The sequence below is a fragment of the Saimiri boliviensis genome, chromosome 5 (genome assembly GCF_048565385.1).
Source record: "Saimiri boliviensis isolate mSaiBol1 chromosome 5, mSaiBol1.pri, whole genome shotgun sequence".
Taxonomy (NCBI): domain Eukaryota; kingdom Metazoa; phylum Chordata; class Mammalia; order Primates; family Cebidae; genus Saimiri; species Saimiri boliviensis.
Genome location: NC_133453.1, coordinates 17,656,230 through 17,668,525, shown reverse-complemented (window position 1 = coordinate 17,668,525; position 12,296 = coordinate 17,656,230). Strand labels below are relative to the sequence as shown.

The 12,296-nt window shown below is 36.0% G+C and overlaps 1 protein-coding gene across 1 annotated transcript; it reads right to left on the bottom strand.

The window, feature by feature from the left end:
* Positions 1-1,771: 1,771 nt before the first annotated feature.
* On the bottom strand, positions 1,772-7,187 carry SCG2 (secretogranin II). The gene is made up of 2 exons (XM_003925477.4): positions 7,040-7,187; positions 1,772-4,070 (listed from the first exon to the last, which is right to left on the bottom strand). Exon 2 carries the CDS (start codon positions 4,054-4,056, stop codon positions 2,194-2,196), a length of 1,863 nt encoding a protein of 620 aa, XP_003925526.1. The 5' UTR covers positions 4,057-4,070; positions 7,040-7,187; the 3' UTR covers positions 1,772-2,193.
* Positions 7,188-12,296: the final 5,109 nt, after the last annotated feature.

The window sequence follows — 12,296 nt, the reverse complement described above, 5'->3', positions numbered from 1 at the left end:
AAGGTGTGTGTGGATACCTGCAAAACATGGCATATAAAAATATTCTCTACACTTTAAGCCACGAGTATCCTAGATGTCTCCACTGGAATGAGCCGCACTTTGTTCCCCAGCCTCCCCCGATACCTAGCTCCATGTATGATAAAGCATCACACCCACATGGAACAGCATATGCCTGAGAGTTACGGTTAGTTGTGGGTTAAAGTCCACTTCACCACTAACCAACTGTACAAATGAAGCAACTCATTTTACCTAGCTGAGCTTCCAAAACTGCAAATAACATCAGTCTCAGAAGGGTATGCAGAAAGTGAACTGTAATAACCTGTGGGAAAGCTACCTCTGCAGAATGGCCACTCCATAGTGTCCAATTTATAATACTGAATTGTGAGGGAGAACACCCTATCTTGAGAGTATTTGAGAATAAGTTCTGCATATTAGAAACACCATAGAGATAATTGCCTTTAAGTTCCTGCTCACTTGCAGATTCTAGAATACCACAAAATTGCATGATCATTTGACAGAAAAGAATCTGGCAAAATTATAAATTAGAAAACCTACATTCCTTGTTTTCCCCTAAAGCATCCAGGCCCTGGGACTGCCTTATGACAGTTCAGCCTTTTGATAGTTCAGGGATGATCCCCCTGGACACACACACACACACACACACACACACACACACACGCATGCATGCACATGAAGCACATGCACACATACACACACATGTGTCCTTTTTTGGAAGTGACCTGTACTAAAACCTCAAGATTCCTCGGTTGAAAGGGCACTTCCTGGAGAGGCAGTGTAGTGAAGTGGTTGATAATACAGATTTGACAACTCATAATGCTAAGTCACCTTGGGAAAGTTATTTAATCATTCTGAGTTTTATTTTTCCTGTTTGTAAAAGGGAGGGGAAAATTATAGACTAAAATTATAGTCTATAATTATAAATTACAGACTAAACAAAGTTTTTACAGTGTTTAGTATAGAGCCTGTAGCACAGTAAGCACTTAAAAAATAAAAGCTATTGTTTATATCTTTGTTTATGGACGATTATTGTTTCATTGCTCTCTACATTTTCTGGCTGATGTTTTCTGGATTCCCTGTTGACGTGTTAGGTGGCTGACTCTGCACTAAAGTGTTGTGTGCTGTCATAATCATGCACTGCCTTGCCCACTAGGGCAGGAGATGGGGCTGGTCTGTTTCCACTGTGACTGTGCTCCTTTGCTTACCTAATGGTCAGTTTGGGACTCCTCTGGCCCCTCTCGAGTCACACAAGAGAGACAACAGCCTTGTATTCTGGGAACCAACATGACCTGGGAATAGTCAGGTTGCTTTCAAGTCGGTAGTCATTTTTGATTGCCATATATGCAGCCTTTTTTCTTTCTGTTTTTGTTTTGATGCTGGTTATGGGTATTGGGAGACTTACATTTCTTTTACTTATATAAATCAAGAGTAAAAAATATGTCTACTACATCAAGATTATACTCTATATTACTCTATAGATTATATATATGAGGAAAACCATGGGTGAGCATAACTAGTGGGCTGTGAGAGGATGTGGCATTCTGCAAGCAGATCTATATGGTCATATGTATAAAATCCATTACTTCTTACCTGAATTATCTGGTGAAGATGATTTTCTCCTTCGCCTTCAGCCTGCTTGCTTCAGAGTCATTGTCTCTGGTTTTCCAGAATTAAGAGTCCAAAGTTGTCCAGAAATAACATTTATTAATCAACAGTAAAACACAGAATAGAAAAGGCCTTATAAATAAAACTATATATTTATAATGCTTTATTTTTTTTTTGCTCCAGTACTCCACGAAACACTACAGACAGTAACAAAATAATTCAATAAATATTAAAAACTTTCAATAGAACTATAGGACACTCTTTATCATATTCAAGCATCAACAATGCCAAAGCCATTAGATACACTATTAAACACAATCATAGATATCTTTCTTGAATAATGAACATAATAAATTTTTTATCAAGGAGTCACAACATTTACACATACCCATACACAAGAGAACAGCTCAGAGGAAACAAAGCAGACTCCCCAGTGACCTGGATTCATCTGCCTGTACATCATTTAAAGATATTACAGTGTTAACAGGATAGAAGTCAACACACTGAAGAGAAATATTAGGGCTTGCTTGGGATGGGAGGAGTGAAAGTGGGATAATTAATGAAAGCCGCTTACATATTTTCCATTGCTCTCTTAGTAATATGCTCCCTTCCCTTTTCTGCCTTTTCTTGGTTAAGGTATTCCAGCACTTTCATTAATAGATCTTCATCCAAGTACTGCCTATTTGGGGTCTCATCATTCTTCGGGGCCCCCCCTGGGAACCTTTTGCTCACTGGGGCCAGCTTGTCAGTCTCCTGAGAGCTGCCTTGATTCAAATGCTCTTTGATGGCCTGCTCAATTTGTTCCTCTTCCTGTAGGTCATCTTCAGATGAGCCTTGACTAGGAACTCGCTTCACTTGGTTTGAATTAATGATCTCAGGGTATTTAACTAGCATCCTGGCCAAGTACTCACCTAATTCTTGATCCTTGTCATTCAGGTTTTCATATGCCATCTGTCTGTTTTCAACATATGGCATCCAGGCAGCTTTGGGAAGCTGGTTCGATCTAGCTCTTCCAGGACCATAGGGGGGCCTTGTCAGGACTTTCTCTCCATTATATGGATTGGGAAAATATGAAGATTTCTGATTTGCTGCACTCTCCATCCCTAAAAGATTTAAAATATCCTCAACACTGAGCCCATCTGGTAGGGCCTCAGTCCCAGCATTACCAGGCGCTTTAGGGTAGCCACTCTTGGAGAGCATCTTATTTTGGTATACGTCTGGATGGTCTACGTCAGCTTCTGAGATGTCATCTAGGTCAACAGGAAGGTCAAGCTCCCGCTCCGGTTCCACAGATCCATTCGGCTTCTCTCCAGTTTTAAGCATCTCAATTAAGTCTTCCGGGGGTATCTGTAAATTCCTTGAGATTTCAATCAGCTGATAAATAGACTGAGAATCAAGAGGTTTCTCAAAAAGCCTGGTGGCCTTTTCCCCATTTTGCCCATTCTGTAACCTCCCCCCACTTCCTGCGGCATTTACTAACCTTTTCAAATAGGCAATTACTTTGGAGACGTCATCTGAGAGTTGGTCTTTACTTTCTTTCCTGAGATCTTCTTCCTGGAGGCCAAGCTGCCCTGAGCGTTTCATCTCATCGTTGATTTGTTCATTTTTTTCTACATTCTCTTTGCTGTCTCTCACCTCTTCCTGGGTTTGACTCTCTATTTTCTCCTCTGCTGGGTTCCAATCTTCTCCCCCAACCACATCTTCATAGGCAATGTTATTAGCCTTGTAGATATCATCTTCGTCATCCGTATAAAGTTTTTGCTCCTCATCAATCTTCTCACGTTTCTGGTTGTTTGGTCCTGTCAGTTTCCCCAGCTCTTGGAAGACAGATTCCAATGTAGCAAGACTCTGAGGAGTATATTGTTCCTCCACGATTTCATTTGTGCGTTTAAAGGGGTTATCCCTGGAACTCTCTTCATACATAGGAGGGAATTGCATGTGCTTGAGCTTTCTTTCTGGCCACTGCTGTGTCTCATATTCATCAGTCACGTCCACTGGAAAGTTCTTTTCTGAATTCAAGACATAGGGCTTATTTTCTTTTGGTGCAGACTGGGGCTCATTTTCAGCCTGTCTCAAAGCTTCGAGTATTATTCTCATCCAGTCGTCTTCACTCAGTGAATCCCTCAAACTTTCAGGCAGGTGATTTTCATCACCATTTTCTTTTTGCTGAAGGGGCACGACGATGCCTTGGTAGGGATTATAGTCTGGGCTGCTTTCTTCCTTGTGAGCCTGTTGCCGGAGCTTTTCTATGTACTCCAAAGCCCTGATCATTTCAGGACTGGGAAACTTTTGGACATTTTCCAACCTGAGGTCTGGTTCTTTCTGAAGCAGCTGGTTTCTCTGAAATGAAGCTGCTTCAGCCCCACAGATGAGGAAAATTAAAGGGATAAGAGACAGGGCCGCTCTAAGCCAGTGGGTCTTTGCTTCAGCCATGTTGGAAAGAGTTCCTTAAAACAAAGAAAATATGAGTTAACACAAATAAAACATAATAGAAGACACTATGGCAAAAGAAATAATTGATCATTAAGGGGAGGAAAAACAGAGTAGATATTATTTCACATTAAGCTTAGGATAACTCTTTTTTAAAAATCATGAATATTTTCTATATGATCTCCACAAGCAAACCACAGGAATCTTTAGGAAAATTATTACTCATTTACCTCAAACTTGCATAGCATTCTATTACTTAAAAGAACAACAAAAACACCGATATGAGATTTCTCAAATTTTATTTTTTTCATCTACAGAACATGTAGTTTGATTTAGTATACCTTGTTTCTTTGTAATAAAGTAACAAATACTTCCCAAGATGTTTTAGCTATTTTATATATTGAAGTCATTGGCAAAATAATTTGTTGGCTTAATTGAAAACATCCATGTACACATACACACCCACAAATCATGTCCTTAAGGTTGTTTCCAAAAAATGTGGTTTATTTCCTGAAATGTTCTTCTAATTTTGTTGTTAAAACACAGCAGCAGTTACATGACCATATATGATAAAGTGATACTGTTACATGTCAGTCATACTGAATTACCTTGTGGGGAGTTCTGTCCACATATATTTTTCAGAAATAACTTGTTCTCAATCTGATACCAAATCCAATATTCATAAATAACCTCCAGAACTTCTCAGATTCCAGCCAGTAGACTAAACCAGTGAAGCTTCTTTTTATGTAAACATGCTAAACCAATAAAATGTTTTAAAATCTCTGCGCTCCATATTTCTTCTAATAATTTTTATTATGGCTGTCTTGAAAAATGCAATTGTGGTTATACTTTTCATCAGCCCTCAAGAGTGTATAGTAAATAATAACAGATGCTACAGAGAGAACATAAGTTTTTTTAGCTAGTCTATTTCTGAACTTGTGAGTGTTCAGATTCAGTTTGTCTTATGTCTGTGTCTATTTTGGTATGGACCTGTGAAATCTTAAATCACTCATACTGTTTAGAAAATCTTAAAATAACCACTATGTAAATCCCAATTCAAATAAACACAGATGATGTGTTGAATTTTTCCTACTTAAAGATATTCATTCATTTTTTTCTCCAATGCCTTAAAATCTCACATAGGATTTAGCAAGAGGGTTAGTTTTTATATATTTACATTTAATATTGCTAGCATTGAAAAACTTTTAATATTTGCTATTTTGTTGTAAACAAATGAATGTAAAAGAAGTTTACAAGTTTGTTCATATCTTTACAAGATCATGGTTTTGTGTTAGATAAGCTAGGTTTTATGTATACCATTTTCTGTTAGCTTAGACATCAATTACAGAAAATACCATTGTTCACAAGATCATATTGATGATTTTGTTTTCAGTTTTTAGAGACCAATAATGGCTTAGTTATGAAAACATTTTAGCATACTATATATTTATTTAAATGATTCACATTTACCAGATTACTTAATTTATTCAAAGAAAAATTTCTAAAGACATTTTAAATGATATTTCCAAAATATTTACTATAAATAGATGTTTACTATAAGCAATTTTATTCATAAAATAATGAGGTTCAAGTCAAAGTACATTATGCACTCTCATTCATATTATTTTAGGATTAACTCAACTTTGGTAATCAACTTTCAACATTGGCATTTGAAACAACAATCTTAAAAACCTTATTGAACTTATTTATTTGAAACCATGACTCTGAAATAGTCTCAACATATAGATTATATGCTCGTCTTTAAAATTCTTATCTTGGAACTGTTTTGCTGTAGCGTTGAAGCAGAATACTCACTGCAGTTGTTTAAGCCACAGCCTAACAAGTGCTACCCTTTGCTTATCTGTTCAGGTTCAGTTTGAATGACATAGTTATTACCTATGAGTGAGACTCGAAAGATTTTTTTTTCTCCCCAGGTAGCAGCTCTTTCAAGTAGTAAAGATGTTTCAACAGCTCTACTATTCTATACAGGGTTTGATTTAAAATGGAATTTTCTGAAATCCAAATACATTTAGAAGATCGTTTTCCCCCGATAGCTATCATTAAAATCCCTCAAGTTAAAATGTCTTTTCTGTTGAAATCAGGCTAGATTATTGACCTGTGCAGGTGAAAATATATAATTTGAGCAATTCAACTAGTTGGGATACAGAAAAAAGAAATACTTGTCCCTGACAAAATCTTTAGCAACATATAGAACATCCTCTTTAAATCAAAGTATAGTAATAACAATAACGATTTACAAAGTTATGAATGTTTTCATCATGTATTCAAAATTATCATTTCTCTGTAATTCATGGTCACAGCTAACCTTTAACCCAAGAAAATGTTTTACCCTGGAAAAAGGGAGAATCCAGTGTTCAGGAAAATCCTAAGTTAATATCTTAGGACTAAAATTAGGAGATTATAATGTAAGCTCTTTCAAATATACAAGTTCAGAAAAGAATTTTATGTGGTTAGTTAATTCAGAGCTCTTGTAAGATAAATATCAAAGAAAAAAATAGTCCCAAAATTGGTTGCCTCTATGACTAACATGCTTAACAGCCTCTGAATCATTGGAAACCTATTGTTAAAAATATTAGGCATATAAATTATACCCCTGGATTCATATCTTAATGGCAGAAATAACAAATTTTGGAAAGAAGCAAGATATTGAGCTCGGTTAACTTTACATTAATATGAGTATTCACACCAAAATCCTTAACTTTTTCACTTTTCTTTCTATGACTACCTAAATAACATTCTGGTTGGTAAATATCCAACATCAAATAGCATAAAAAGCATAGACCCGATCATGTATACACACATATGTACTGTCCTTACATTGGCTGGTGAGCAGCAGGTTGCTATTCAGTTATCCTATCGACATCAGCTTGCCAAACAGTCTTTTTCATCTCAGCTACAGCTAGGAATTAAGGGAAGAGCATTCAATTAAAACTTTCCAATAAATCAAAGAGAAAAGCAGCCTTACCTCTTTTTTTTAGATGGCAGAGGAGGTCCACAGCATGTTCCTCCCGGTTCTCCAGGCGAGCTTCTCGGACCGTTTCAGCACACGGACAGCTCCTCTGCTTATAGGGAGCCGCTGTGCCTGACTCCGCACTGCCACACTGACGTCACCGGGCTCAGCCACAAACCCGAGCACAAGCGAGCTTTTTCAAAGAACCGAGAGAAAATCATCACTGTATATTAAAAAAAAAAAAAAAAAAAAAAAAAAAAGTTGCATGCTTACGCCACCTGTCTTTTTGTGGCAAAAATTGCAGTTTTCCTTTTTCTTTTATGAAAATCTTTGAAACGGAATAAACTGGTCTGCACAATTTCTCTTACAAAGAAAGGAATGTGTCAGACAGATACGGCTAATTGCAAGATAATCTCATCTACGTTCTAGCATCTTGTTATAATAGCTTCTTGGTGTCACGGTGGTTGTGATTGTTGTCCTCATTGTTACAAGAAAGTATTACAGACACGGATTATTTTTTCATCTTTGTCCACAAAGAAATTACAATTTCCGGGTATACCCAAGACGAATGGAGGACACACTACAAATATGAAAGACCATATTTCTTATGATGACATCAGCCATCATTCTTTTAAAATCATATTTATTTGAACTTAAAAAAAGAGAGTTGTCTCTCTTATGTATGAGAGTCAACTTTAATAGCTTCAATATAGTTTTTTTTAAATGGGCATTTATAAGACTTCAAGTTTAGCAGTTAACAATTATTCATATCTCTGTGACTGTCTTTTACAATATCTGATCTCAGAAAAGGAAGCTCAGAAGTTGAGTGCTGATGAAAATACTTTCATCTACTAAGAAAAAAAACCTACAAGTCCTTTCACTGGGGAAAATCTGACACATACGTAACTAGAACTCATTTGCAATAGAGAGGAAGTTGTACTATAAATATTTCTTTTCTCCTATTGAATCAGATGAGTTGAATACCTTCCATGAATGTGAACAATCCAGAGAATAAGACAGCAGTTAACTCTCAACCTCTCAGATTTATAATTCATAATCATTGCTCTGCCTTGCCAGATAATCTGATTATGTATTTCAATAATTTATATAGATATAAATTTTAAACTTTATTAAAGATTTGAGTTTCTAAAAAGTGTATATATTGAAATACACGTTAAGAATGCAACATAATCTTGCTATATAAGAGATCCCATGTGTTTCTGCTAAACAAACAATCAACCACTGATTCAATAAATTGTAATACCTACTAGGTGCCAGATACATTGCTAAACATGCTATTGCTAACTGATACAAAAATAAGTGATTTTTTTTTTTGCCTTTTATGAGCCTTTCATCGAATGGGGATGACACTCAAATAAACACATAATTTTCATATAAATTTGTAAGCACCAATAGAGAGGCTCGTTAGTCAGCAGTGTTTAGAAGCATTTGGATAATCAATTGGTTCAACCCAGAAATTCTGGGGAAGATAATGTCCTGGAATAAAATGCCTAAGCTGAGATTTTGCACTATCTTGTTTTCTTACAGTGATTTCTAACTATGCTAGATAAATCACAGTACTTTTGAATTCTTTGAAAAAAAAAAATAGAAAACGGCTGAAAGTCTTATGGAAAAAATATTGGAAAAGTGCCTCTTGTTTTGGTTTTCCTACATGACTAGGAGACCATCATTTGTGAATTGACATGAACTCATACACACTCATACAAAGGTCATATGGCCAATTTATCCAACAAATTTTGCCTCATAATGGTTTTTTAAGGCATGATCAAATGCTGGGTTGAAGAGACCTAAACATGATCCATTTCTCAAGCATCATCTCAATGACTTCTGTTCATTCACTGATATCCTTAGCTATACACACGTAAGATTGTTTTAAATCTTAACAAAGCCCTGGCTAGCTGCTCCGAGTTTGACCTAATTTTCTGTCCAGCAGTTGTGTGTGACCAATTCAACTAATCAGTATCAACACAGCCTTAGAAAACTCTACAGTTATTCTTAAAATGTTGAGTTAGTTAAGCATAGGTCTCAAAAGCCCTCAGGGAAGTCATCCTGACCAGGCTAATTCATTTATGTGGAACTAAACGTTTTTGGCAAGAACCAGAAGCTACAGTTCTTCTAAAGCCCTTGAGTCAACATCTTGCCTGGAAATATCTTTAATCATTCAAAAGACATGCAGAACCTAATTTAAACTCTCCAAGTAGAAATGAGGTGCCAGGAGGCTGTTGCTGGGCTGTACTAGCTCCACTAGGCTCAAGATGTGAGTAGAACAATAAGCCACTGTGGGCTACTGAGTTTCTGCCTACCTTATGAGACTATGATAAACACCTCTCACTTATTGAATTCTGTTATGATTCAAGAACCATACTTGGAACCTAATTTAATCATCCTGACAACTGTAACAAGTAGGTATTTTTATCTCCATTTTACAGATGAAGAAACTAAAGCTCAGAAATAAGTAAGTTGCCCACTATTTTCTGACTCATAATTGGTAGAGCTAGAATTTGGATTTAAATCTTTTCTATGATATTTCTACAATTAAAAACTATGATTCAGACACTCTGCTAGGGATGGAAATACAAAAATAAATATGAGATGGATTCAATAATTAAAGACCCAAGTTCAGAACATAGTTACTTTGAAAAAAAACCCCAGTTGTCCAGTTGCTTTTCCTTGTCTAAGAAAAGCACAGGCATAGGCCTGGACTTCTATTTGGGGCAGCACCAATGGAAAACAAGAATAAATATTAGATCATGGCCTTGATGCTATGCATACATCTTCCAAATAAGAGAGCCGTTTTCGAATTAGGAAAATTCTATTCACCAGCCTGCTTTTTAAAAATTAAACTCCCCAAACATATTTTTCAACTTTTAAGTTCAGGGGTACATGTGGCAGGTTTGTTACATAGGTAAACTTGTGTCAAGGGAGTTTTTTATACAGATTATTTCATCACCCAAGTATTAAGCCTAGTACCCATTAGCTATTTTTTCTGATCCTCTCTCTTTTCCCACCATCCACCCTCTGATGGGCTGTGTTGTTCCCCTCTTTGTATCCATGTGTTCTCATCATTTAGCTCCCACATATAAGTGAGAACATATGGTATTTTGTTTTCTGTTCCTGCATTAGTTTGCTAAAGATAATGGGCTCTACCTCTATCCATGTTCCTGCAAAGGACATGATCTCATTCTTTTTTATGGCTGCATAGTGTTCTATGATGTATATGTACCACATTTTCTTTATCCAGCCTGTAATTGATGGGCATTTAGGTCGGTTCCATGTCTTTGCTATTATGACTAGTGTTTCAGTGAACATACACATGCATGTGTCTTTATAATAGAATAATTTATATTCCTTTGGGTTTATAACCAGTAATGGGATTGCTGGGTTGAAGGGTAGTTTACATCTTTAAGGAATCATCACACTGTCTTTCACAATGGCTGAACTAATTTACACTCCCACCAACAGTGTATAAGCATTCCTTTTTCTCCACAACATTGCCAGCATCTATTATTTATTGTTTTTATAGATATTTCAATATGTTATATTTAACATATTTCCAAAAGTCATAATTATTTGCCAGTAGTTACTTGTTCTAAAGGGAGCTATTTCTCAGATAGAAATTAATTTGGAGAAGAATTGAAAATGATACACACACATACACACACACACACACACATACACGCACATATATATCTGAATAGTTTGTTTATGTAAAATATTTTAGAGCATGTATAAAACATTAAAATAAGCTACACATCTTTGTGTCTCTGAGCCTGGTTCAAGGAATGATTTAAACATGCCTTACAAAATTTTAATTTTCTTGTTAGGTCTAAATTGCCAACTATCATCACCTTCAAAAAACAAATCTCTATATTGTGAACGTTTTCAAAATAATTATGTACTGTGTATGATAATGGATTTTACAAAATTAGCTTACATCCTCACCAGGGTGCTGTTAATTTCAAGTTAATCATTCACAATTTAAGTAGTTAGAACCGACAAACTTGTTTTATGACTGAATATTCTTAAATCTTGGTCATTTTATTCTTTGCTATTTAATTTCATATTTTATCTAGACCAGATTTTTATTTCTTTCATTCATACAAGCAATCCTCTACTTTAGTAATCTTCTCATTTGAAACTTATCACTCTTAACACTCCATTACACTTCTCATTTTATTTCAATTTATATAAAAGCTGTTGAGATCCAGAAGGGCAATGTGTCTTATTTCTCCTCTTTCTCTTGTCTGTTTCTTCTCTGTCTCTAGCTGTCTCCCTGCCCTTCCCTCCCATAGAGGACCAGACTCTCACAGAGGAGTCTGGGTGAAGCACACTTGAGCTGAGGTCCTCCAGCGTTCGCCTGGCTGTAACCAGCAAGGAGGGTGTAGTGTCTTCCGTGGCCCTTCAGGGCCTTGGCTACTTGTCATTGCTTAGTCCTCACCTGCCTGCCTGCCTTCTCTTCTTTTTTTCTTTTTCTTTTTCTTTTTCTTTTTCTTTACACTCCTTGTTTACTCTTTGCCACCTTTGTCTTTTGCTTTCAAAATTTAAATTTCATTATTTTAGTTGTAGTACACTTTATTAACAAATGACTATTGTTTAACTCAGTGTCAAAAGAGTGAAATATTTTTCCACTTCCCCTGCAAAGGCAGGGCCCGCCAAATTGCTGTTTGGAGAACACACAAGTCAGAAACAGGGTACACTTTATTTAATAATGTAACCGCACAGTTTCCCAGACAGAATCCACTAGGTTCTAGGAGGTAGAAACTCTGTTCTCTATTATTGTACCCTCATGGCAAAAACATGTTTGTGAATCGAGTTGAATTAAAGTTTTCTCATTCCTACTACCAAAGCTTCATACATTTCCTCTTGGAATTTTTAAATCCTCTTATAGCATCCTTATGCAAATAAATGGACTTTATTGATTTGTTTCACATGCATTGCTAGCAAATTACATTTAGATTTTTTTAAGGAACGTTTTCCTCTACTACAGGAGCATTCTATACTTTTCTAATTTTTGCTTTATTTTGTAAAACATTTTCCAAGTATTTGAGTAAACATATGAAATTGCATGTAGAAAGAAAAATGAGTATCCTTAATTCCAGTATTTGTTCATTCTTTGTAATATTTTTGCTCTGCATATCAATGTACCACATTACTAACAGCCCTAGGTGGACTAGATAATATTTAAGGCTCTTTCTATCCCTTGACCTCTTTACTCTCTGAAATGAGAGTCTGCTGTGAAATTGATTTTGTC

Bases quoted from the DNA above. Each gene is read 5' to 3' on its own strand.
- SCG2 (XM_003925477.4), bottom strand. From the start codon at position 4,056: ATGGCTGAAGCAAAGACCCACTGGCTTAGAGCGGCCCTGTCTCTTATC.